Source organism: Abrus precatorius, unplaced genomic scaffold, assembly GCF_003935025.1.
Source record: "Abrus precatorius isolate BTA unplaced genomic scaffold, Abrus_2018 Scaffold8, whole genome shotgun sequence".
NCBI lineage: Eukaryota > Viridiplantae > Streptophyta > Magnoliopsida > Fabales > Fabaceae > Abrus > Abrus precatorius.
Window position 1 is genome coordinate 10799591 of NW_020874428.1, and position 27998 is coordinate 10827588.

Below are 27998 nucleotides of genomic sequence, written 5' to 3' on the forward strand. Positions count from 1 at the left end.
AGTCAATGTATCCTTCATGAGCCAACCGGGCTAATTTATCCACACAATGGTTAGTTTCACGATATACATGAGAATAATGGATGAAAGGTAAATCTTGTAATAATGTATGAATACTCTGAACTAAATAAGGATATTGACCAACATATCTATGGTTATTCTTGATAATTTGGAGAGCTTCCCTAGAATCAGACTCTAAAATTACATTCAAGTAACCATTTGCTCTAAAAAATTGAAGACCATAAAAAACAGCTCATAATTTAGCATCCAAAGGAGAACAACAACTCACTTTGCACATAAAGCCCTTCAGAAAAACTCCATTAGGACTCCGAATAAGACCCCTACAAGCAGCAACACCTGAACTAGCAAATATAGAACCATCAACATTTAGTTTAACATAACCTTTGGGAGGATGAGACCAATTAACAAGCGCAAAATCCTTTAGCTTAGAAAAATGGTCAGAGTCCCTGCAAGAAGGGACTAAATAAGAAACAAATGATATAGATTGAGCAATCAATAACCGGGGGGAATAGAAGTATTATTAAAAATGAAAGAATTCCTATAAGATCAAATTTTCCAAAGCAAATTACCAAAAATCACATTCCAATGCTTAAAATTATTAGCTTTTTGCTGAGATAGATTATCGATCAACCAATTACTCAAGTCAACACTAAAAAACTTATACCAATCAGTATTAGAAATCAACAAGTTTCAAACCTCAAAAGTATATGGATAGTCCCGTAAAACATGCATAATCATTTTAGGTGCAGCAAAGCACCTAAGACAAAGATAATAGTCAGAAACACCTCTATGAACTCTTTCTACATTAGTTAATAATTTACCATGAGCAATTTTTCAAAGAAATAAATTATTCTTAGGTTGCCCAGGCCATTTCCAAGCCAATTTGAAACAATCATTATTATTATTAATAGGATGACTATCCTTATATAATAAAACATAAGCAAATTTAATAGAAAATTTACCATCCATAAATTATGACCAAATAGGAATATCATTTCCCAACTCTTTATTGGGAGATTTAAGGTGACAATTCTTTGACAAATATGAGGAGACAACAAATGATTAAATTTATCCAAATTCCAACCTGCAGGAGATGCAAATAAGCAAATAGGAATATCAAAATCAAATTCTAGAATAGGACAAATAGTAAACTCCTTAAGATTGCTAAAACCAGGGACCTAATTATCAATCCAAAAACTTGTACACATTCCATCCCTAATTTTCCAATCAAGACAACTATAGAACTTAGGCTAAATATGAGCTAAAGCTTTCCAAGTACTTGAAATTTTTTTGTTCTTATTCACAACAATAGATCTCCGTGGAATCTATATTTAGCAATTAGAGTTTGAGCCCAAAGATCATTAGAAGAAGTAATAAATCTCCAACCTAATTTCATTAAGTAAGTTGTATTTAAATTTTGAATATCTCTAAACCCCAAACCTCCATCTTCTTTAGAAGCACAAATGGTGGACCAACTTATTAAATGATATTTCCTCTGCTGAATAGATCCCCAAATAAATTGCCTACACAGTTTATTAATCTCTTTACAAACAGTAACATGAATTATATGAGTTTGGAGATAATAAACAGGTATAGTCATCAGACTAACTTGAGCTAAAGTAACTCTCTTAGCCATTAATAAAGACTTAGCTTTACAAAGAGAAAGTTTCTTCTTGATTTTATCAATTAAATTATTATAACAACGATTGCTAGGTCTAATAGGCAGAATGGGAAGACTAAGATAGGAATAAAAAACAGTAACTCTTTTTATGTCTAAAGCATCACTAATCTGATTAGCTAATACCCTATCAATATTATTTGAGAAGAGAATGTTAGATTTCATCCTATTAACACGCTGACCAATAGTAGAACAAAACTTCTCTAGAACCTGATTGATTTTAATGGCTTGATCAATAAAAGTATATCATATGCGAAAAAGAGGTGAGAAATTTTAGGGCCATTTATACTAAAAGAGAAAGGTATTAAATTCTCAGCTTCTACCTCATCCTTAATGCAATGGGCTAGTCTTTCAATACATAACACAAACAAATAAGGAGATAAAGGATCTCCTTGTCAAATTCCTCTAGTAAGGAAAAAAGTATCAGTTTTATTACCATTCCACTTGACACACATATAAAAGGAGGAAATGTAATGGTAAATAAGATCAATAATCTTACTATCAAAACCAGCCAACGATAAAGTATCTTTAATAAAATTCCAATTTAGTTTATCATAAGCCTTTTCCAAATCAAGTTTCAAAATCATAAAATTTCCTTGTCTCTTAAAATTATTAAAAGAATGAACAACTTCTTGTAAGATGACAACATTATCAATCCCTTGCCTTCCAACAATAAAACTTCTCTGATTTTTAGAAATTAAATAAGATAAACATCCTTTAATTCTATTTGCCAAAATTTTTGTAACTACTTTATAATTAAATAAGAGAAATAGGTTTAAACTAGTGGACAAATTCAGGATGATCAACCTTAGAGATTAAGGTAATAACAGTTTGATTTACTGTTTCTATGAGATTGGGTTGCTGAAACACATCTTGCACAAATTTGAAAATATAAGGATGAAGAATATTCCATTCAAATTTAAAAAACACAACATGTAAACCATCAAATCTAGGGGATTTAAAATTTCCAATACTAAATAAAGAAATCTTAACTTCTTCAACTTTTACAGAACTATTCAGCCTATCTATATCACTAGCTTTAATGGGGGGAAAAGAATTAACACTAGAGAGATTACAAGGAATATAACTGGAACCCATATAAAGCTTTTTTAAAAAAACTACCATTTGCTTAATAATTTCAGGATTAAATTCCCAATTGCCATCATAGTTCCTCAGAGCTTCAATCATATTATGGTTTCTCCTATATATAGCAGCCTTATGAAAATAATAGGTATTTCTATCCCTTAGCCTAATCCATTTAGACTTATATTGATGGAACCAATATATTTCTTCTTGATTAAGAATTTGTTCATATTCCAACCATAGATTATTCATAAGACCAGAAAGATATTTATTCTCAACACTAGCCAACATACAAACAATCCCATTAATTCTGTTTAAAATTTGCCTTTTGCGGTTAAAAATATTACTAAAAACAGATTTATTCCAAACAAAAATGTTATTCCTAAATTTAATAATATTCTGAGACTAAGAACAATTATTAGACCAAGACATTTTGACTTGATTAAAAAAATCAGAATGAGGCAACCAAGGGGCCAGGAATTTAAAGGAAGAGCCACACTTATTAGATTGATTAAGAGGTCTGATTTTTAACCATAGTGTGGCATGATCTGACTTAGGAATCACGACGCTTATAAGAGAACTGGACGGAAAACTTTCCCTCCATAACACATTAGTTACTATTCTGTCTAATCTTTCTTTCAAGGTTCCTCGCTACCAAGTAAAAGGAGTACCCTTAAAATCTAAATCGACTAAGCCACAAGTATCAAGGCAGGTTGCAAATTTAGCAATTTTATTATACCTCACAGGACCTCCTTCAACCCTTTTCGTTATCAAACAAAATAAAGTTAAACTCCCTAGCCACACACCAAGGCATATTTAAATTATTACTGAATCAACTCATCCCATAATATCGATCTTAGGTGGTCTTGAGGACTCTATAAACAGTTGACAACAACCAATACTAATTATCACCTATCTTAACTTTCAAATGAATAGAATATTTAGATGTGGAAACCACATAAATATTTAACTTATTAGGATTCCAAAAACATCAAATACCACCAAAAAAAACCACAAGCGTCCACTTTAATACAACCATCTAAATTCACTCTTTTAATAATATAATCAACCCTATCCTTACTAACTCTAGTTTCTAAAAGGGAAAAAAAAATCCAGGTTGTATAATTTCACTAGGTCATTTACTAATCTGCAAAAAGTTTTCCCCCCAGCAACCCTACAATTTCAAAACATAGCATTAATTGGTTAATATTCTGATTGGTTTGTTTGTGCAGGATTAGCACAATACAAATTCAAAGATTTATCTAAATTAGACATATTGTCGTTTGAAACAATCATTTACAATAGTGCTCTCATAATCAAGAATAGGAGGTTTATTAGGAAGTGGATAATGACCTTCTTGTATAGTAAGATTCTTATTCTTACCCATACATAAAATATCCTAGATGGATCCCCCTTCTTTATATTTCTTATTAAGATCATCTTCGAACCTTTTCATGAACATTAAAACTTCTTTATCCCTACTAAAATTTCCTTCCAAGATAGAATTAGAAACAAGAGATTTGTCACAACTATTTTTTAAGGTTTGAGCCTCAAATTTATTATTTTGTATACTTTTTGGAACCTAACTTATGCTTTCTTAAGACTTTAAGGTTACTCAATTTCTTATTTTTTAAAACCTGCTTAAGGTTTGACCTAGTACGGTTTTGGTAAGGAAAAGCTGAGGTAGAAGAAAACATTTCAATTGGGGCACTAATTTGCTAAGCGTGCGTCTTTAATTCTAATGAGTCATTTATCTCATTATTAATAAGAGACTCAAATCTGGATCCTAAAACTTTTCCAATATTGGATAGACCATTAATTACACTTATTTGAGACCTATTCTGCCCTACCTTACTCCTTTGAGGTCGCTTAACTACCATCCAAGGACCAAACCTTTGTTGGTCCTCCCCCTTGTCAAGAGCCTCAACTTTCTCATTTACTTCCTTGGAATTGGATTTTTCCTCCAAATTATCAATAACATCTTTCTGATTATTTTCTGAATTGAGTCCCATAATAGGCTCCATATCTTCATACATCATACTTTCAGGACAATTAGCATTCCTATGACCATATTTTTTGCAGGAAAAACATATCAAATGCAAACCCTCATACTCAACATTGAACTTTTGCCCTAATACTTGAAAAGAAGGTATAAGTTTCTTCCGGAGATCAATCTCAATACATATTCTGGCAAACTTATTCCTAGATTAGATAGTTGTATGAGAGTCAATTTTAAGCATAGTACCTAATGTAGAACCAATCTGCCAAAGAAACTTATCATTATACAATTCGATATGAAGGTCTAGGATCCTCAGCCAAAATCAACTTTCCTAAAAGAGTGATCCCTAGATCTAAAAAAGGGTCTCCACCTTTGGACAAGCAAATGGTCTAACACTAACCATAGTCCATCAAATAAAGCTATCCTATAGTCATCCATCTCTGAGAAGCGAACTAAGAAGAATTCATTGTTAAGATCTAAAACTTGAACTTCCCCATTCTTCTCCTATAAGTTCTTTATTTTTTGTTCTAGGTATTTAAAACTAACATTTTTTCCTAACAACTTTACTATCAAGGTAGATTTCCAAGGTAAACACCATAATTCATAGTCCTCTAAAGATACTTCAAGATTAGGACAAAGACAAACATTATCATTCATAACAGGAGGAGGATCATCATAATCAGTAGACAAATTAAAATCATCCATAACAGAAGAAATTATTTCATTATGATTAAACATGTAATCCATATTATTTGACCCTAATAGTCTATCTTTATAAGAAATAACATCGTCACACATAGATGTCTTAAGAGTAGATAACACTTGAGACATAACGCCTTGCTTTTCTTCAAGATCTATCATGATTTGGGATTGTTCCTTGTTATCGAGAACTACTACCTTGGCCTTTTTGTAACTTCTTTCAGTCATATCCACTCCCTGTAGAAACCTTAGATCTGATTTTTTCTGTGAACCTTCCTCCAAATGCTCTACATCTTGAGAAATCAAAACTTTCCTTTTAGCATACTCCTCTGTAGTCGTCTCTTTTTGCTTTACTGAGCCTTGAACAACACCATCCTCAACCTCCAAAATCACGTGATAAGGCTTATCCATATCCAAGGACTCTTTATCGCAACACCAACGAGATTTCCTAGTTGGAAATCAGCCACAATAAAGAAAGAACCCACCTTCAGCAACATAGCTGAGGAAAGGGTCTTTCTCGAAACCCTAACGGCACAAGAAATTCAATCTTTTCCAAAAGACCGAAATAGAGAGAATTAATTTTTACGCTATAACCCTAATATAAATTATTATTATTATTATTATTTGCTTATTATATGATTGATTTTTTTTTTTGCTAAACATCAATATTTTATTAAGGATAAATTTAGAGTATAAGGAGTACATGTTATTTAAATGGTTTAGTATCAATTTATTTTGACCTAAAAATTTACACAAGACTTTATTAAGCATGTGTGAAATCTTATAAAAAAAGGAAATGAAGAAGTTGTAATAAAATGGAACCATTTGACTTGAACAAAATAATATTCTCTTCAACCATACAATTGATGTTAACATTTTCTTTAAAAAAATATAATGATAAGTGAGTTATTTGTTATAATAAGTCAAATTAAAAATTACATGAGTTAAGAAAATTCTTTGACTAACTTTAAATACTAAAACAGCTTAATAACTCTTTAAAGAATAGCTTAATATCTTTAAAGAATATAAGATTAGTTAATTCAACAATTCAACTGATAAAGATTTTTAGCAAGTATTATTAACTTTATAAATTTTCATACAAATATAAAATGAATAAATACTTTATTATATTATTTTATTTTAACATATCATATTTAAAAAATATATAAATAAAATTTAAAATATTATTTATGTATATATATTTTAAGAAAGCCTTTTCTTAGTCATGAATATAAATTAGTCGGATTAGGTTATATAAGACTTAAAATTTGATTTTAATTTTTTCAAAGTTTTATCTGATTTACAAGCTTACATAAAAAGTTATTTCACAATAATATCTTTTAAATCAAAATAGTTACTTCTAAATTATCTAATAAATCTCAACTTACATATAAATCAACAAATTTAAACACTTAAAGAAAATAAATCTACATTTTCAAAAATATTACCAAAATTTGGTTAATAAAACCCAAATGTATAATGCGAACAAATTTATCGTTACAAGAATATTAGTGATACTCATTCTCAAGGACATAACATAACAATTTTGATTTTGATTATTACAACGAAAGTGGCCCGTGCCGACTTTTGTCCCTGCTAAAGAAAAAAGAAGGAAATGTTATCATGAATCCGTAGTGCAATTTCTTTAGTCAGGTAACACGGTGCAGAGAAAAACGCAGGTATATTTTTCATTACCACGCATTCGCCTGGAGCATGGTCTTTTTTTTCATTACGTAGAAACAAAAACAAAAGATGATCACAGAGAAGGAAAGAGAAAAGGCATCGACTTAAACACAACTCTAGAAAATAAAAATTAAAGAATGAGATTCAGGGCCAAAACAGAAGTACAACTGTTCAAGCATCTGACCAAGGTCTAAAACATAAATGGTGCCTTAGGCGGCAGCAGTCTCAAACTACGTCTACATAAACTGTAAGAAAATGCCCTACAGTTCTTCAGGGCCCCAGGGAAAAAAGAAGGGGGAAATGAAGAAAATTGAACAAATAAAGCTAACAAGAAAACATAAAATTAGACATGGCATTCTTTCACTAGTCATGTGCACTGCACTACAGGTGGCCCACCGGTTGCCTCAGGCGGCTGCCTGGATCGGTCCATTGGATCTAAAGCCACGACCCCTTCCACGATATCCACCCCTGCCACGGCCACGACCTACAACAAAATTTAATATAAAATTATTAAAAAAATTAAAAATAGCTAACTAAATTTTCTATTCCTCTTTTATCCGTCATTTGTTCCTGTTTTGAGTTCAAGATAAAAAAACATAAGCTACCGAACAACTTAAAGAAAGAAACTTCCCAAAGGTCCCGTGAGGTTACATTACTGTAACTATTCCATTGTGACTATTTGTCACATAATCAATCAGAAATACCCGACTTCAACTCATCCATAAACAATGGAAGCAAATTATTATATATAGCACATATCACGGACATAGGTTCAACAAAGGCAGCCAATAACAAGCTTAAACAAAGCATAAAGTATTGGGTGAAAATTCTCAAAATGGTGAATGGCACAACTGCACAAGGTAACAAAATGACAACTTCTCTCATCCCTATGAAGCTAAATTCAAAATAAGAACATATATCAGTCTTTAAGGGTGGTATGTGAAGCAAAATATAGATGATAAGGTTTAGGTAATATGAAACCATTCCAGACAGTGCCCAAGATCCATAAGACACAACCAGCTTAACCACTTCCAGAATATGAAGAGGATAAAAGCGAATAGCCTAATACTGGTAGACAACACACTTGCATCTAACCGATAGAATAGAAAAAAGGCAATAGGGAACAAGTACCACGGCCTTGAGGTATATCTTGGTTGTATCCTCCATCTTGCTGCATATCAACATGGGGCCCATTATACCCACCCCTTCCACGACCTCGAAAGCCACGTCCTCTTCCTCTACCCCTGCCCCTAACACTTCCCCTACTACGATCCCAACCTCCATCCTCATAATCAGCTGAAATAAAACCATTCCCTGAAATAAAATACATCAACCATGTCAAAAACTAGCACATTCATTCTTCAACCCTTCATTAGGGTTTAGAAAACCTACTAACAAGATTTTTTATTTTAAAAGATGATTTGTCAATGTTTAACATGACAAATGGCTTGTTGACATTGTTAAGTATCCCCTATTAAAAAAGATCATAAATCTAAAATTCTCAAACATGACCCATAACATCTAAGGCAATAGCTTCAATAGAATTGCAACGTAATGATGAGAAAATACATACTGGACTAGGTAAAACAACTCCGTCAATCACAGATAATCTACCCTGGAGACAACAAACACCTAATAAACATGTTCATAGGAACAAAAGAATGCACACAACACACGTACCTCTGGCCCTTCCCCTGCCTCGGCCGCCACGGCCCCGAACACGGCCATTGGGTGAACCCTCTGCAGAACAGAAAGGTTAAAACAGATATAAATAATTGAGGGGAGTGAAAACAGATCAAGTGTTAAGTGTACCCACCTCCTTCATAATCAAAATCTGCAGAAGCCTTCACCTGATCAGCTGGTAATGGTGGTTGATACCTAAAGGAAACAAGAAATTAAAGATTTCATAAGATTCACTTTTTAATTAATACGTAAAATCTTGAAACCTGCTAAAGAAATGTATACAATCAGAAAGTGCAGATACTCTCTAATTTCTTATCCCCCATACCAGAGTTTCTTTTATTTTCTCTACTTGAGTTTAGCTTTTATCATCACTATCTCCAACAATCATGACATAATTATTTACGGTTTTCACATCAGTATCCAATTTGAAATAATACAAAATGCATATTTTCTATAAAAGAGTAATTATAGACCCATTTGTTTCAGATTATTTCCAACAAAAAAAGTGCTTTATGATTAAAAGACAACTTATTTCAGTTTACTGAAAGCAGTACTTTGAATATTCATTTTAATGGATGAAACCACCCTGCATGCAGCATATGTCTGAGAAACAAAACTAGGAACCATCATAGAAAGCACCACTAAGAAATTGTTCAGCATATATCCACCCTAACTCCACCTTGTGAGTCAGATATTATTAATATTGCGTGATTGCATCAGAAAGAAAGCCAGCTTACCCCACAGATGATGTATCAAGTTCCTTCTTGGAAAGGGTTATTGTTATCATTGACACATGCCTTGTTGTTTCCAAACTACAAGAAAAAATAAAGTGTAAAGCCTAAGCACTAGCATCCACTGATTGAAATGTTAAGCACTTAAGCCATTCAGGTTTAAAATAATATTATTCAGAAACTGCTCTTACGGAAGGAGGCCTTCCTCTAGTGGCTCCCAAGTATCAGTGATGTCAGTGGATCCAATAGCTGTAATCTGGTGGAGACCCACTATTCTCCTCTGCATTAACTCCAAGAAATACACAAAGTAAAATCCTCATCAGAATGAAACATGATACCAAGATTATGTTGTCAGCTCAGCTAATCATAGAAGCAAACGAACCTTGATCAACTCCACAATTGTTACGGTTTTGTTGATAGCTCTCCCCATTGCTTTGAAAACAATTTCATTAGAACCTTTTTCCTGTGAAGAAGCAAGCAAGATTGCATGAGCTTACAGATTAGCACTGAAAATTGAGAATCTATATCTTCAAAATTCAGGAAATAAAAACTCTTGAGACAAACTTCTCACTGCTTCACTTTTCTCAAAGCACCCAGTAAAGGCTAAAGACAGACAGTAACGGAAGATACACTGCTCCCCTAGTTTGGGAATTTCATGGTGGAAAGAGCAGGAGTGAAAAACAACCCCTCCCCCCTTCAATCCAAACAATTGAAAAAGGGGAGAGATGGGGAAAGGAAGAAAGGACCTCTCACAACTCACATGCTTTAAATTATATTTCAAGAACCTTATCTTAAACATCAATTATTATTGGTATCTTTGTGATAATAAGTTTATTAGTTACCTTTGTTCTTTATTTAAAAGGAAAAAAAGTACAACCAAAGTAGGGTAAGGTATGCCACCTACCACACTCTCGTCCCTCCCCATTCCCTCCAAAATCCAAAACATGCAAAATTTCACATAACCAAATGCAAAGAGGAAGAACAAAAAGGAAAAAAAAAAAAAAGAGGTCGGGGTGTTGGTCATGTTCAGAGTTTAAGAGTTCAAGCATAATATAATAATTAATAACCACAGCACTCGAGTTAAAACAAAGGCATTCAAAGTCTCCCAGCTCAGTAAGTCTTCATAAAACCTCACCCCAAATTTGGCTTAAAAGAAAAAGAGAGAGTACCTGAAGCAAGCTCATGGCGTAAGTAATGTAGTTGCGCATCCTTCCCTGACTAGTAATCCGGATCTCGTTTTCATCGATTGGAGTTTCGGCTCTTGGTTTCTCCACCTTCTGGTACCGATCCATCTAAGCCACCAAACACACCACAACACCGTGTAAGCAGAAACGTAGCCACAGAACCGAATAAAATTAACTGGAAGAGGAAAAAAGAAAAAAGAAGGAGAGCTTGGAAGAGAAGAGTTAAGGAAGTAGGAGAAGATTTGATCTGAGACTTACAGCGATTGCAAAGGATAGAGTTTCCTTTCCGAACACAAAGAGCGAGCCCTCTTCTACGGCTTGTATTTTCTATTGCGCCCTAACCCCATTGCTGCGATGTGTTTCACTTTATATACCCCCTAACACCCGACACCCTCTCCTCTCCAAACTACCCTAACCAACTCCTTTTCCCAGTCCACTCTCCTCTCAACACCTCATACCCAAACTCCCCACTCACTGGGCCTGGGCTCGGCCCAGTCTTTCCTTGGCCTATCACCCCTCTCATTTTATCGATATTTCTTTTCTCAGATTTCGCTCAATAATTCAAAAAATCTCGTTTCAAACCAAAATCTTTCTTAGTACAAAAAATGCGGTAGCTTTTAGGTGAATTACTAAATTGTTGTTGTTAATAGATTGAGTTTAAGATTAGTAAATAATCAAGACATTAGAGTGCAGAATGATAATTATTGTTAAATGTTGATCCATTATAACTTATTTGTAATTTAATCTTTAACACTAAAATAAGTTATAGATTATCAACGATTAAAGGATAAGTTTATTGTCAAAGAAATACATAATATAAACTTAATTATGTACATATATATCTCATAGCTATAGTAAAATAATAATGCAGAAAAGTATATCTCTTCATAAAATAATTAAAAATAAGAAATAAAAGAAAAAGATGAAAGTCTGATAAAAATTTAAATGAAATAAACACGTTATGATAATTAAAGATAATAACAATAATAATAATTTAATATCACATATTAGTTTTATTTTCTAATTTTTTATAAAAGAAGTAAAATATTTAAAAATAAAAATCATGGAAAATATTATTTTAAAACCAACTTTAACATTATTTTCATATATTATTTTGTATAATAAATATTAGATGGAGACAAAATTAATATTAAGTAAATGGTAATGATATTTTGATTATTTAAATAAGTTTATTTAAATAGTTTTAACATATTGTTTAATAAGTAAGTAATATTAATCTATTATGTGATTATTAAATTTCAGTTGTGAATTTTTCAAATAATGAAAAAAAAATTACTTTAGTTCTAAAGTGCCACCCTTCCTATATAGTATGGTATTTTGACATATGATATCTAGCTTTATCCAAAAAACTAAAAAATAATTATTATTTTGTAAGACTATAACAAAAACTACTGAACTTCTAATTTTTTTTTATATAAATATCCTTAATTAATTATTTTTATTTATTACTTTTAAAATTAACTTTATGTTAAACAATAAAACTTTATTCTTTGCGATTATTTTTTACCGATCTAAAAAATTGTCACAAATACATTATTACTAATAAATATGCACAGGCATTGCATGAATTTTTAATTAAAATAAAAAATTAAATTAATTTTATAATATAAAATAATTTTAAATAATTATTTATCAATTAATAATAATAGAACTAATAAAATATTATATCTTAAAAATATTAATAAATAAATAAGTACATTTTTAATTTTTTATATATACCAGTAATTATTTTTAAGATAAATTATAATAAATAAGTATCATACAATAATAATTATAATAATTTTTTAAAAAAAATAAATAAATATCAACAGACCTAGATATTAATATTATTACATGAAAAAATTTCTGAAATTAATTAAAAAATTTAATAATAATGTTAACAAATATTACATTTACTATCTAAAAAGTATACTATTTTTTAAAATTATGAAGAATAAATTAATTTATAAAAATATGACATATAATAAATAAATAATAATATAATATATTTTATATTCTTTAGTTTTAATTATTTATTAATAAATAAAAGTAAATAAATTTAAAAAACTAGATTAAAAAAATATGTTAATTCTGTAAAATATAGATAAAGAAAATAATTTTTTATTGTTGTCATAATTTTATTAAAATAATAATAATAATAATGATAATAATAATAATTTTAGTATAAATACATAAAAAATTATATGATAATATCTGTAAATTAAAATATATTATTTTTTATCGTTATATAACTAAATTTGTTTTAAAAATATATCATATGTATTTGGACAGTACTCTAAAAATAAAATATGTATAATTTAGTATTTTTTAGAATTAATTAAATTAATTTATAATATTTAATAAACTAAAAAATTATTTATGATAAAATTAAAAAATTAATTTTAAATAGCACCAAAATTTTATCAAAAATTTTATTTTTAAAATTGTTTTATGATTTTAGAAAACTATTTGTCATTATAAAATTTAAAAATGAATAATCATAATATAAATTTTTTTAATATAAATTTTTTTAATATAAATTACAAAATTTAAATAAAATATTTCATAATTTTTTTGCTTATGCATTTGTATATATATGTTCAACTAGATTTATATGATTCATCTTTTATTTATAATTATAATTTAAAATTGCTAATAAAAGTTTTATTATGTAACTATTAAAAGATAATATAATATTTTTTTTAAAATTAAATCATCAGACTAATAATAATAATAATTTAAATAAAAGCAAAAAATACAGTAATTAAGTTAAAATAAAAATAAAAAATATATTTATTTAATTAATGTATGAAATTTTAAAATTATAATTTTAATATAAATATATAGAAAATTATATGTTAATACTTAAAAATAAAAATATGTTGATTTTTTATATAAATAAAATTAGTATACAAAATATTATAAATAAAAACTAATAATAATGTAATATATATTTTTAATTTATAAATTTAATTATTAATAAAAAAATATAGAATTGAGTTTTTCTAAAATATTAAATTATTCTATATTGTTTGATAACTTAATAAAATTAATATTTTTAATTAACATTATAAATAAATTAATTTTTAAAAAACTAATTAAGTATAACAGAGTTATACGCATCCCAAGAAAGATAAATTGACAGCAAAGAATTTTTTTTTTTAAATGATAGCAAGTTCTACATTTGGGAATATCGATATTTTTAAAGTGAGAGTAGATAGTCTGCTGAGAAGATACATTCCACAACATGAACAGGCTGATATCTTGTGGCATTACCATAATTCAAAATATAGAGGTCATCGTGGAAGCTCAAGAACTGTTGTCAAGGTCTTACAAATAGACTTTTTTTTGCCTACACTCTTTGAGGATGCAAAAACTTATGTGGAGAGTTGTGATAAGTGTCAAAGGACAGGCAACATAACTAGAAGGCATGAGCTGCCTTTGATAAACATTTTAGAAGTAGAGTTATTTGATGTATGGGGAATAGATTTTATGGGACCTTTTCCCATGTCTTTTCCTATGAATATATCATTGTGGCAGTGGATTATGTTTCTAAATGTGTGGAAGTCATTCCAACCAGAACTAATGAAGCCAAGGTGGTGATTTCTTTCATAAAGAAGAACATATTTGCTAGATTTAGTATACCAAGAATTCTGATATGTGATGGAGGTGCACATTTTTGTAACAAGTACTTTGAATCTGTTTTAGCAAAATATGGAGTGAAACATAGGGTGACAATTCCCTATCAGCCTCAAACAAGTGAGCTTATTGAGATTTCAAACAGAGAAATAAAGCAAATTTTAGAAAAAGTGGTCAATAATTCAAGAAAGGACTGGTTAAGGAAATTGAATGATTCTTTATGGGCCTACAAACTGCATTCAAAACACAAATTGGTATGTCTTCATACCAATTAGTGTTTGAAAAGGCATGTCACCCGCCTGTTAAGTTAGAGCACAAGGCTTATTGGGCTACCGAGTGGTTAAATTTTGACTTGACCGGTGCTGGAGAAAAGAGAGTACTTCAACTGCATGAATTAGAGGAATTTAGGCAAACTACCTATTAAAATGCAAGACTGTATAAAGAGAAAACTAAAATGAATTCATGATAAATTTATTCTGCAAAAAGAACTTAAACCAGGACAACTAGTTGTATTGTTCAATTCAAGATTGAAACTATTTCTAGGGAAGCTCAAATCAAGATGGTCAGGACCTTTTCTAGTGAATAATGTATCTCCTTTTGGTGCAATTTTAATTGAAGATCACAGGAAGAGAATTCAAAGTTAATGGCCAAAGACTCAAGATTTATCATTGAGAAGCATTCAACAAAAACATCTCTTGCATAAACATATGTCCATTTGAAGTTGACACACGCACTGCACCACTCATAAACGATTTTTAAGTGTTAACTCCATTCATCTAAAGTGAACATGCACAAACTTTAATTCATTAAACTACTCCAGCATGTTCACATCTTTCATATAAAGTGCTCACATGCTCCGCGTAGCTATTTAAAATGTTTAAAGTGAAAACGCAAAGCACCCAAAATCCTAAGAACTCAAATTTTCTTAAAATCCTACCTCTGAAATAGTTTTCGTTATTCATCATTGTCCTTGTACTTGCTGATTAATTACAATTCACTCATTTGCGGGTAGGATTACACATTTTCTACACTTCAATTCCAGGTAATTCTTCCTCTGATTTCACAATTTCTGATTATGGTTCATGAGAGGAAAAAATTGGGAAAAATTTGTGAATCTGAATTGAGAGTTTATTCTGTGAAATTATTGATTTAGATATGTAATTGAAGGATAATAGGGTTGATTCCATGCTGAAATTCTTGTTTTTAATTGAAATTCGACACTAAATTAGGGCTTTTTCTATGTACATGTTGTTGTGTTAAGTGGTATAAACATAAGGCTTTTTCTTAGAGAATTTTAATGTGATTTGGCTGCATTGTGATGATAGATAATAATGTGAATACATGGCAACCACGTCGTAATAGTTTCAAACAAAATTAGATTTCTCAAATAATTTTTTAACATAGAGAGCAAACTTAGGTTATCTCACAAGAACACAAATCCATTTTATTTCCAGTTTTAAGCATGCAATAGTAGTTAATTGAGAGTTTTGTGGTTTTTGAGAATTCAAACATAAACATAAAATTGGCAACAACGAATTGAACTAAACCCAGAAAATGCAGAAATCAAATTAAACCCAGAATTAAATAAAGAATGAAAGCAATTAAAACGTGTGCAAATCAAAACGAATGAATGCGATTATAACGAACACACAGATTAAAAACAATTAAAATGAACACAAATTGAACCTAAAAATTGAGACAAATTAAAGGCAAAACAAAAGTAATTTAAAACAAAAGTAATTTAAACAAAAATGGATCTGAAAAGGAAAACGAATTTAAAAATGAAAACAAATTGAAAACGAAAATGAATGCAAAGAGGAATGAATGCAATTAAGACTAACATGACTTAAAGCCACAAATTGAAATCACGAATCATAGATGCAAACTACGATTATCATACGAAATTTGCCAAAATCTCAAATGCAAAAGAAATCAATCGATCAATCTTACACTCAAGAATAAAAACCAAATTCAATCAAATTATGCATGCACCAATCTTAATCAAGAATTGCAAGAAAGTGAAAAGACAAACTCGAAGCGATCAATTGATCTTGCAATCCACGCTTGCGACGAGATGATTCACGAGAAAAGAATAATTGAGAACGTAGCAGAATCTAAAAAGAGGCAAGTAAATGAAACAAAAAAGGTTTTCTCTCAAAAGCCGAAAAAAGTCTTACAGAAAACAAAAATTATAAGAAGGAGAGAGGTCAAAATAAATGTGTCAAGGCTGTCGCAAGTAATTAAAATAAAAGCCCTAGATAAAAATTCTAAATATAAAAGGAGAAAACAAAAATTATAAGAAGGAGAGAGGTCAAAATAAATGTGCCAAGGCTGCCGCAAGTAATTAAAATAAAAGCCCTAGATAAAAATCCTAAATATCAAAGGTGTGTTTTAAGTCTGAACTTGAAAAATTAATAAAAATAGCTGCAAACTCCAAACAACATAATCCATATGTCCAAATTAAAGCCCAGGAAGTTCGGGATCCATTGCAAAAAGAATCAGCCAAAAAGGAGATCTACAAAAAAAAAAGTTATGGCCGAAATAGTGAACAAAGGTCAGAATAGCGAAAATATGAAATATAAAGTAAGGATAACAAGTATTCATGAAAACTCCAATTTAATGCAAAAAATGAAAAAATATGCTAAATCAAATAAATAAAGAGAGAAAAGGTATTTTGGAAGATGCAATAAGGCTATAAATGTGAGTACAAAATATGAATTATCAAATACCCTCACACTTAAGCTTTTGCACTCCCGAGCAAAAGAAAAGAGAAGACAACAAAACAAAGTAAAATTTTTCAATGGATCCTAAAGTGAAAGTGATGTGAGTAAGAAAGAAAATGAATTCATAAATCAAAGTATGAAAGAATAAAAAATAATCAAGAATATATTCCAAACATAAAAATAAAGAAGAACTTCAGTCTAACTAAATCATGGATCACAATTGGCAAAAATTCTCTTAAGGATATGTGTATCACTCATTCTCTCAAGTGTATAAGTTAACATTTTCACTCAAAGCACATTATGAAAGTAAGCACCACCATAGGCTTGAAGAGCCTCTAATTTCCACTATTTGAAACACATGCATCAAAAGATCAGTAGGACTTTTATACAAGGCTAGGAAAAAGGCGGGATAAAAGAAAGTATACAAGGCTAAAAACAAAGAGAAAGAAGAGCAATGGGGAATGGGTTAAAAAAAGTAGAAAAGTACCTAAAATTCAACACTGAAATTCTATTTTTTTTTCATTTTTTTGTTTTTTGTTTTTTTTCATTAATTTTTTTTGTTTTTTTCAATTTTCTTTCAAGCTACTGTTCAGTGACTAATAATGCATCAAAATTTCTAAACAAAGCATAATATAACACAATACCCCCACACTTATCTTTAACTAACTCCCAAAATAATTCCAAAGCTCAACTAATCTCCAAAGTTGGGTGAATCATGGTTTTTCAAGTCACATGGCTTGTAATGAGTTGCAAAATCATCAAGAAAGGGTTAATAAGGCTCAAAAGGGGTAAACAAGTGAAATAAATGTAAGGTGAATCAATTTGGCTAAATAGCTAAAATGTGAAAGAAGGCCTAAATCATATCAAAAGTGCATGTGAACAAATAATCTCAAAAAGAGTCAAGTCAAGTTCTAGAATACCTACAAACATGAGTAAATCACACAAGAAAGACAATAAGCTCAAATCTTATGAAGGTAATTATTCTATCAATCATTGATCCAGAATCTAATTATCATGAAAAACTACCTAAACTCAACTAAACAAATTTATCATGAAAATCTCAACTAAGAATGACAAATAAAAAGTTGCTCACACAAATGAAATCTAAAAGCAAATGAATCCAATGAAAAATATGCTAAGGCACACCCCCCACACTTGAATCACACATTTTCCACATTGTGGGAATGGATAGAAAATGAAAATAATTCAAATAAAGTGAAAAGACATGCATGGAAAACTAAAAGAAAGTGTAATGAAAAGAAATAAGGATAATGATGATTCATATTTTGTACTCACATTTATAGCTATTACATCTTCCAAAATATCTTTCCTTCTTTATTTATTTCATTTAGCATATTTTTACATTTTGTGCATTAGATTGGAGTTTTTATGAATATTTGTTACCTTTACTTTATATTTCATATTTTCTCTATTTTGACCTTTGTCCACTATTTCTGTAACGCCCTGAATTTTGTAATATTAATTATTGATAATTATATAAATCTAAATGTATATTCATGTGTGTATTTTTAGATATATGTTGTGAATATGTATGTGTATATATATGTGTGTATGCATGACTGATTGGGCTAAAATGGGCTAAGTGCCTAAGTACAGGGCGAGATACTGGGCTGTTCTCGCTGTAGCGAGAGGGCCCTAGGAGGAAGGACTGAATTTGTCACTTTCTCGCTGTAGCGAGAGACGTCTCGCTATAGCGAGAGAGCAACAGTTTGGGGTGCATTTCTGGGTGCAGTCTCGCTGTAGTGAGATTATGCAAAAACCAGAGTGTAGTTTTCTCTGCTTTTTTCGCTGTAGCGAGAGGGCGTGTCGCTGCAACGAGACCTCGCTGCAGCGAGAATATCTCGCTGTAGTGAGAGTGTCGCGACCAGAAAAGGATTTAAAGGGGGTTAAGGTTCGGAGAGAGTTATTTCTCCCTCTCCCTTCGATCCTCTCATGCCTAAAGCCCTTTCCACCGATTAAATTGCCTCCAAAGTCGTTCGGGAGCTTGATTGAAGGTTGAATCCGTGTGGAGAACGCTTGAAAGTGAGTTTTAATGGTTAGGTTTTCAGTTTTACATCCCTTTCTCTATTTTCATGGTTTCCCTGGGTTCTCCTGGAGTTTCTCCATGTGTTTAGGATGAAATCCGTGAGGGGGAGCACTTCTTGGTGGATTTAGCATGTGGGACGTCAATCTAAGGTAAAGGAGGACTCTACCCTACTCTTTGTATGCAATTTACCATTATTTAGCTTAATATTGTGATGTGGCTAACTAGAGGATAGGAAATTACTGTGAAATATGATGTAGGCCATGTGCCGTGATATATGAATATTATGTGTATGGATGAGAGAATATATGGTTGATGAAACTTTGCTATGTATTGTTGTGTGTGAACAAATGTGGGCCCGAGAGCCGTGTAATATAAATGAATGTTGGCTATGTGCCATGTAATGTGAAATGAATGTGGGCCTAGTGCCGTGAATTTGAATGCAATGTGGGCTGTGTGCCGTGTGTAAGCATGATTATTGCATGCGTGAATGAAATATGTGTGAATGGGCGTGTTAGCGCCGTTGTAATGTGCTGTGAATGGTTCAGCGATACACTAAGGGTGTGGGAGATGAGGACGGTAGAAATACCTTGGGGAAGAGGGAGTGGTGGTGACACTGACTGCGGAATGAGTGCACCACGAGCCACACACTCTCTTCCTGACTAGACCTCTGACAATTACGTTTGTTGAGCGACCCGTGATTGCCCATGTGGTATCCGTGAGGCGGGGGTAACCAGCGACCATTCATGGTGTAAATCTGTGATCACAATGCTGCAGTGAATGTGGTTGGCGTGCATATGCATTGGGTTTGTGAATTATACTTATGGATGTGAAATGCTGCTTGTGTTTGCGCTTGGTTAATGTATTGAAAATATTCTGGAGGTGAGACTCTACGTTTATTGTGTGTTTTTGGGTAGTGTAGAGTACTCACCTTTACATTCATTTTTCAGGTAATCAAGACGATCAGCACCGGACTCAGTGAAGGGGTGGATGGAACTGCTATAGGACTTAGGATATTATTTTAGAAATTTGTTGTATTTGAATAAGTCTTATAACAACTGTTTGATATAAATTGTAACCCCTTCCTTTATTTGAAATGGTTAATGAAACTTGAATTAAAAATGAAAATTTTATTATCCCAAAAATTTGCAAAATTTCTTATTTATGGAAATTAAATTTAAGGTGTTACAATTTCGGCCATAACTTTTTTTTGTAGATCTCCTTTTTGGCTGATTTTTTTTGCAATGGATTTCTGACTTCCTGGACTTCAATTTGGACATATGGATCATGCTGTTTGGAATTTAGAGCTATTTTCTATTAATTTTTAAAGTTCAGACTTAAAACATACCTTTTATATTTAGGGTTTTTATTTAAGGCTTTTATTATAATTACTTGCTCTGCCTTGGCCCATTTATTTCTGTTTTCATTTTAGACCAGTATATATAGGGGTCAAAAGGTTGATTTTGAACCTCTCTCCTTTCCCTTTTCGTAATTTTGTTTTCATAATTTTGTTCTTCAGTAAAGACTTTTTTTCCCATTTTTGAGAGAAAACCGTTTTCGTTTTATTCACTTGCCTCTTTTTAGATTCTGTTGCATTCTTAATTATTTGTTTCTTGTGAATTATCTCATCTCAAGCATAGGTTGCAAGATTGATTGATCGCTCCAAGTTTATCTTTTATTTTTTTGCAATTCTTGATTAAGATTGATGTATGCATAATTCGATTGAATTTGGTTTTATTTTTTAGTGTAATATTGATTGATTGGCTTCTCTTGCATTTGATATTTAGGCAAATTCGGTATAGTAATCCTAGTTCATGCCTGTGATTCGTGATTTTAATTGCGTTTGTTTTGATTGCGTTTATTCTTTTTAATCTGGATTTATTTTTTGATTTTTTGGGTTTTGCTTCCAATTTGTTTTTTGTTTTTGTTTTTGTTTTCCAATTCATTTCATTTTGCTTTCAATTTGTTTCATTTTTGTTTTTCTAGGTTAAATTATTTTTTGTTTTCATTTTTAAAATTTGTTTTCATTTTTAGATCTATTTTTATCTTTAAATCTGGTTTTGTTTTTAGATCCTTTTTTGTCTTTAAAACCATTTTTGTTTAAATGACTTTCGTTTTAAATTGCTTTTGTTTTGCCTTTAATTCATCTTTAATTTTTAGGTTCAATTTGTGTTCATTTTAATTGTTCTTAATTTGCGTTTTCATTTTAATCTGTGTTTTCGGTTTTGTTTTAGTTGCTTTTGTTCTTTCTTCAATTCATTTTTTTGGGTTTTAAAATTTGTTTTTTTTTTTGGGTTTTAAATTTATTTTTGTGATTTGGATTTAGGTTTTTGTTTCTATTTAATTTCTTTAAAAAACCACTCCCAATCTAATCATTGTTCCATGTTTAAAATTGGAAATAGAATGAATTTGTGTCCTTGTGAGATGACCTAGGTTTGCTCTATATATTGCATAATTATTTGAAAAATATAGTTTTGTTTGAAACCATTACGACGTGGTTATCAAAATGGCGCTGTTGTCGGGGATACAAGTCATTTTGTTTTAAGTTTATTGTGTGCGCTAACTGCTTTGTTTAATTTCCTGCGTTGATTGTTTGCGTTGTTTGCATTGTTTGCGTTTGTGTTGCTTTTGGTGTGATTTGTTAATACCTGTGGTATCTTGCATCGTTGATTAAATTAGGGAACAATTGCATGCCTAAAACAGAAAAGTAATAGGCGTGAAAAACGGAGTATTTGGTCTCCAAAGTGGTCGTTAGTGTAGGTTACTATTCACCCAAATTTGGAAAAATCAAATAAAATAGTTAGAGATTGAATTTTGAGTTGAATTTTTGTGTCCACATTTCTTTTAATGTCTTTTAGATAGTAGAGTTGGTGGATTTACAAAAACAGTCGTAGAAAAAATATACAAGTGAGTAGCAAAGAAAAAATTGTGAAAACTTAAAACGGGCATAAGTTTGGCTAGGAAACTCAGAATTGACGTTATTGCATTTGCATTTGGGGTAAAAAAAAATTCCTATCCATTACAATCTGCTCCACCGGTTGAGGTTGCCCATATTTTCAAAAATTGACTATTTTCTATTTTTTTTTCTATTTATTTACCTATTTTTCTTAATTTTAGGCATCTAGTTTATATAGTTGTGCATTTCAAAAAATTCTAAAAATTTTTGTAGTGTTTCTTATACCAAAAAGAGGTTTATCAAGGCTTCACTTCATACATATCTCATATTTTCATGGTACTTGCTTTGTAAACTGACACTGTTCACTTAGTAAGTGCTTATTAAGTGCAGGATGTTCTTGGTGATTCTAACCGTGCATGACCAAGTCTAGAGCAGGTACATTGTATCCATTAGATCTTGAGATTAAGAAGACACATTCAAGGCTTTAGAGGCTTCAAAGATTACAAAGAGAGTGTAGTATAAGACAGATGACTGCAAACAACCAATGGAAACAAGGTTTGGACTGCCCTCTTATTTAAATTCCTCTTATATGTACACAGCTCCTTCAGAAATTTTGCATACCTAGGAATCTGTTTAATGGCATCTAACAGCGATATATTTATCTCCACCTTTTTGAAAGTATCCAATAGCTCTTGATTAGACTCCACTCTCTTTGATGTAGGAGCTCTAGATGGGAATGGAAGAAGGAATTGTTACTGCTGTACAGACTTCTGCGAGACATCTGCTCTAGACTAGGCTGGTTTGGCTTACATTGGTGTTGGTGCTATTCCTTCAAACACGGCAAGTGTACTGGGTTTGTTGTAAGTAATAACGGTAGAGTACCGGAGTATCGTCCTCAGAGAGCAAATCAAATGTATTAATTAATAAGATACAAATTAATTGAGCTTATAAACAATAGAATTTATAAATGATTTTCATGAAATGTTAAATAACAATTTAATTGTAAAGTAGTAATGTAAAATATGGTAAGTCAGATTAACAAGCTGTGATTGAATTTCATCTATCTCCCTCTCTGCATTTTAGTAATTTAGTGATAAATATAGCAACCATTTCCAATGAATTTGATACAAAATACAAAAGTCCTATATTTCAATTCCTTGAAAATATATTTCTAAGATAATTTATCGAATGTTGATTTCACAATCAGTTAACAAACTATCCAGCATTAAAATCGGGATTTAAAAGCAATCAATAACTTGAAATTTATTCCTAGAGTAACTAGTTATTGAGTAATCTCAATCAAATCTAGATCTGAATAATATTTTTCCAAATATAACTCAGATTTGAGCTCTAGAAACCATCAAATAGACAGATTTAACCATTAACACGGATTGAAATCACCAAACCAATAGAAATGAAGAAGAAACAGTTATATTTATATAAATTACTGAGAATACATCAAGTTTGAAGATTTACATTCAATCCCATACAAGATTTAGTTGCTCATGGCAACCATAATAATATGAATTGAGATACAAATGGAGTAGAACATCAAAAATCGAGTATTCTTACTCTTTTACTCTGCTCTACACCGCTCTCGCTCTCTAAAAATTGATATGGAACAGTAACCTATTTTCTGAACATAAAAGTCGCTTTTTATACTAGTTTGCTTGAACTTTTCTCGCTACAGCGACACCTTCTCGCTGTAGCAAGACATGTTGATACAAATTAGGTCATTAAGTTCGCTTCTCGCTACAACAATGACTCTGGCTACAACGAGACAAGAAACACTCGCTACAACGACACATTTTCACTGTAGCAATAGAAGCACAGATTCACCCTCTCTACAATAAGCATTCTCACTGCAGCGAAGGTATCTCACTCCAACGAGAAACCTCCAGAGGCTAACTTTTTCCGCAACTTCATGTTTTATAAGCTTTTTTTCTGACTTTTTCCAATCTTCTTCAACTTTATTTGATGTCTCTCATTTGATTCCAGTTGCAAAATAGATAAAAAAAAGGGATCAAAACACTACAATTGCATTCTTTTCTTGAAATATACAAGTATTTGTAAAAGTTCCAAGTTTAAGGAAAATTTAACAAAATAATCCAACTTTTAACATGAAAAGTGCTCAAGTCATCATCTCAAATCACTTATTTTATACAATTATCAACTAGGTTGCTGTCCAGCTCCTTGTCACTTCTGAAAGTGATAGCACTCACATTACCTTTAGGAATTACCACAGGTTGAGAAGGTAATGTTCCAGACCTTTGTTGGTGCAGATTATTCATTGAGGTAGCTAGTTACCCAATCTGGGTCTGCAAATCTTGTATAGTAGCTGAAACATTATACTGAAACTGCAGACTCTGTGTGGCTATCTAGTTCATCAATTCTTCTAGGGAAGGTCCAGAATTGGGTTGTTGCAAGGGTGGTGGTTGCTATGGAGCTTGCTACATGAAAGGAGGAGGACTGTATTTCGGCTACTGCTGCTTTGCTAACTAGTGGTGGGCGGGATGCTGCATAGGCTATGGCTGTTGGTAATTATACTTCTACTTATGTTGTGCTGGGCCTGGACCATATCGCATGTTAGGATGATTCCTCCACCCTGGATTATATGTAGGTGCAAATGGATTATATTGCTGGTATATAGGATGTATACCTGCCACATGGGAAGGTGCACTGCATGTCTCCTACAACTGAGGACAAGCATCTGTGTAATGATCATCTGAGCATATGCCACATGTCTATGGCGTCTATGGCGCTGCCTGTCCCATTGCTAGTTGTCTCACCAATGAAGTTAACTCCGTAAGCTTATTTTTTAGGCTCTGATTGTCTACCACAGCCACATTGCTGGTTGTTATTTCATGTGCAAATTTGGTCACACTCCTATAACTGAACGACTGTGAGTTCTCTGTCATGTTGGAAATCAAATACCTTGCAGCTGCAGGGGTCTTGTCCATCAAACCTCCTGCACTAGCGGCATTAATTATGCTCCTTTCCATAGGAAGTAGACCTTTATAAAAATACTGGATTGACAAGATGCTCATTGATTTGGTGATTTGGACAGGTTGCACAAAGTCTGTTGAACCTCTCCCAATACTCATACAAAGTCTTTCCTTGCACTTGCCTGATCCTACTTATTTCTTTTCTGATTGCTGCAATTCTAGAGGCGGGCATGAACTTCTCTAAGAATCTCTTCTTCATGTCATTCCTAGTAGTAATTGGTGTTGGCTGCAAGTAAAGCCAATCCTTGGCCACGTCACATAGTGAGAATGGAAATGCCTTCATTTTAACAAAGTCTTCAAGCATATCTATTAGCCACATGGTAGAGTAGATTACATGGAACTCCATCAAGTGTTTGTGTGGATCTTCTCTTGCCAGTCCATGAAATTTGGGTAGGAAATGTATTGAACCAGACTTCAATTCATAAGTGGTTGCTATTGTTTACAATTCTAAACACTAGCAAGTGTACTAGGAATTGCAGCAAGTAATGAGTAATTTTTAAGATCAAAATATCGTCTCCACAAGGAATTAGGAAATCAATTATCACTTCACAAAATAATAACCATTTGAGCCATACGAAATTGAAAGATTTGTAGCATTCAGAAATCAAGAACAGGAACAATTAAAAGGTAAGAAACTTGCAGTAAAAATAGAGTATGAAAGCTATGATGAAATGGGATAAGAATGAAGAATAGTTAGGAATTTACTTCACAAGAATGTTAATATTGATTCAATTATGCCTCTAAACATTCAAGAACTTGGCTAATTGACAATCAATTTCATATAATAATAGCCAAAGGTTAATCCTGTAACTCCTTGACCCTAACAAGCAACTAAACCACCCTAATCCCTTAGGTGAAGTTCAATTTCAAGTTACATTAAGACTTAGAACCTTAGGATTGCAGAATTAGGTCTCTTTATCCCTAAGAAATCCCCCAATTCTGATTGCTAACTCAAATCAGAGAAGCAAATCCAACTTCCATTAGTAAATGTTCCTCTTTGATTAACCATATGAATTTCCATTCATAGATTGCAAAAACATCAGAATTAACAATTCAATCAATCCAAGAACTCAAAATTCAGAAGTAAAAGTCAAATCAATACATCAATTCGAGTTCCATAAACTCCTAACTATGGAGAATTAAGCAAACATTGTAACAGAAAAAAAGAAAGAAGGAGAAGAAGAGAATAATTGCAGAGAAACCATCTCCACGAGCTCCAATCCAATGCCTTTTCTTGGAGCTTCGAAATTCGACCCCAATCCTCTCTCTCAACGAGATTTTAACAGAAAAAATAGAAAATGAGCAAAAGACCCCGAGTTCTGAGCTTAAAACATGTATTTATAGAAATCTCGATTTTCTGCGTTATCACTCTTGCCGATAAGAGTGGCCACGCAGAAGCTCATGTGGTTTCTGGAAACTGGAACTATCACTTTCAGTAGTAAGAGTTGCAATGCAGGAGGTCGAGTGGTTGCGCGTGATCACTTTCGAGAGCAAGAGTGACCACGTGCAACTTGCCTTGATTCACTCCTCTCTGAAACATCACTTTCGCTGGCAAGAGTGGTAACGCAGAGCTGTCTGAAATTTTTCCTTCTCTGGAACACTCACTTTCGCCAGCAAGAGTGTTAACGCAGAGCTCGCTGAAATTCTGACTCTCTAGAACACTCACTTTCGCAGCAAGAGTGTTAACGCAGGGCTTGTTCTTCTGAATAACTCTCTGGAACACTCACTTTCGCCAGCAAGAGTGACCACGCCCAGACTTCACTTCTCCTTTAAGCTCTGGAGTGATCACTTTCACTGATAATAGTGATCACGCCCAGCTTGCATTCCATAACTCTTGTGTCTTGAGTCCAGAATTGCTACTCTTCCTCTTCCTTTCCATTGATCTTCCATTTCCATGAACCTTGCTCAGATTATTCCTACAAAAACAAGATTAATTTTTTAATTTCTAAGCAGAAATCTCACAAATGCTAAAATAACTAAGTATTCAAAGAAAACCTTCAACCATTCTATTTTTCTAAGTTTTTATGCTTTTCTAACATATTTTTCTTATCAAATGGGTTAGAATTACACTAAAATATCAGTAAAAATATGAATTCATCAGCTGCGCCTTCTTGTAACTAAGGCACTTGGATGCAAAGTGGCTAGTGACCAACATCAGGGGTAGCCAACTCCTTGAAGGTTCTCTCTTGGTTATTTGCAGCCATCTGTCTTGTACTATGTTCTCTTTGTAATCTCTAAAGCCGTGAACGTGTCCTCCCAATATTAGGATCTAATGGATACAGTGTACCTACTCTAGACCTGGTCATGCACGTTTACAATTACCAAGAACATCCTGCACTTAATAAGCACTTATTAAGTGAGCAGTGTCAGTTTACAAAGCAAGTACCATGAAAATGTGAGATATGGATGAAGTGAAACCTTGATAAATCTCTTTTTGGTATAAGAAAACCCCACAAAAATTTTCAGAACTTTTTGAAATGCACAACTACGTAAACAAGATTCCTAAAATCACAAAAAATAGGTCAATAAATGGCAGAAAATAAATTTTTTTAGAAAACAGAAATTTTTTGAAAATCTGGGAAACCTCAACCACCAAACTAGGTTGCAATGGATAGGAAATTTTTTTCTACCCCAAATGCATACACAATAATGTCAATTCTGAGTTTCCTAGCCCAAGTTATGTCTGTTTTAAGTTTCCACAATTTTTTCTTTGCTACTCACTTGGAATTTTTTTACTACGACTATTTTTGCAAATTCACCAACTTTACTATCTAAAAGACACTAAAAGAAATGTAAACACAAAAATTCAACTCAAAATTCAATCTCTAACTATTTTATTTGATTTTTCTAAAATCGGGTGAATAGTAACTATAGTAGCGACCACTTTTGAGACTAACTCCTCTAATTTTCACGCCTACTACTCCTTTGTTTTG

At 31.9% G+C, this 27998-nt stretch overlaps 1 protein-coding gene across 1 annotated transcript; it reads right to left on the bottom strand.

Annotated features, from left to right (window-relative positions):
• Positions 1-7167: 7167 nt before the first annotated feature.
• LOC113846682 (ribonuclease P protein subunit p25-like protein) lies at positions 7168-11135 on the bottom strand. The gene is made up of 9 exons (XM_027475206.1): positions 11017-11135; positions 10744-10866; positions 9957-10037; positions 9766-9854; positions 9581-9655; positions 8977-9038; positions 8841-8900; positions 8292-8474; positions 7168-7644 (listed from the first exon to the last, which is right to left on the bottom strand). Exons 2-9 carry the CDS (start codon positions 10864-10866, stop codon positions 7565-7567), a joined length of 753 nt encoding a protein of 250 aa, XP_027331007.1. The 5' UTR covers positions 11017-11135; the 3' UTR covers positions 7168-7564.
• Between the last annotated feature and the right edge of the window lie 16863 nt (positions 11136-27998).

Coding starts and splice junctions, on each gene's coding strand:
- LOC113846682 (XM_027475206.1), bottom strand. CDS start 10,866: ATGGATCGGTACCAGAAGGTGGAGAAACCAAGAGCCGAAACTCCAATC. Junction 8,475..8,840: donor AGGCAGGGGAAGGGCCAGAG/GTACGTGTGTTG, acceptor ATTTTATTTCAG/GGAATGGTTTTATTTCAGCT. Junction 7,645..8,291: donor AGATATACCTCAAGGCCGTG/GTACTTGTTCCC, acceptor ATTTTGTTGTAG/GTCGTGGCCGTGGCAGGGGT.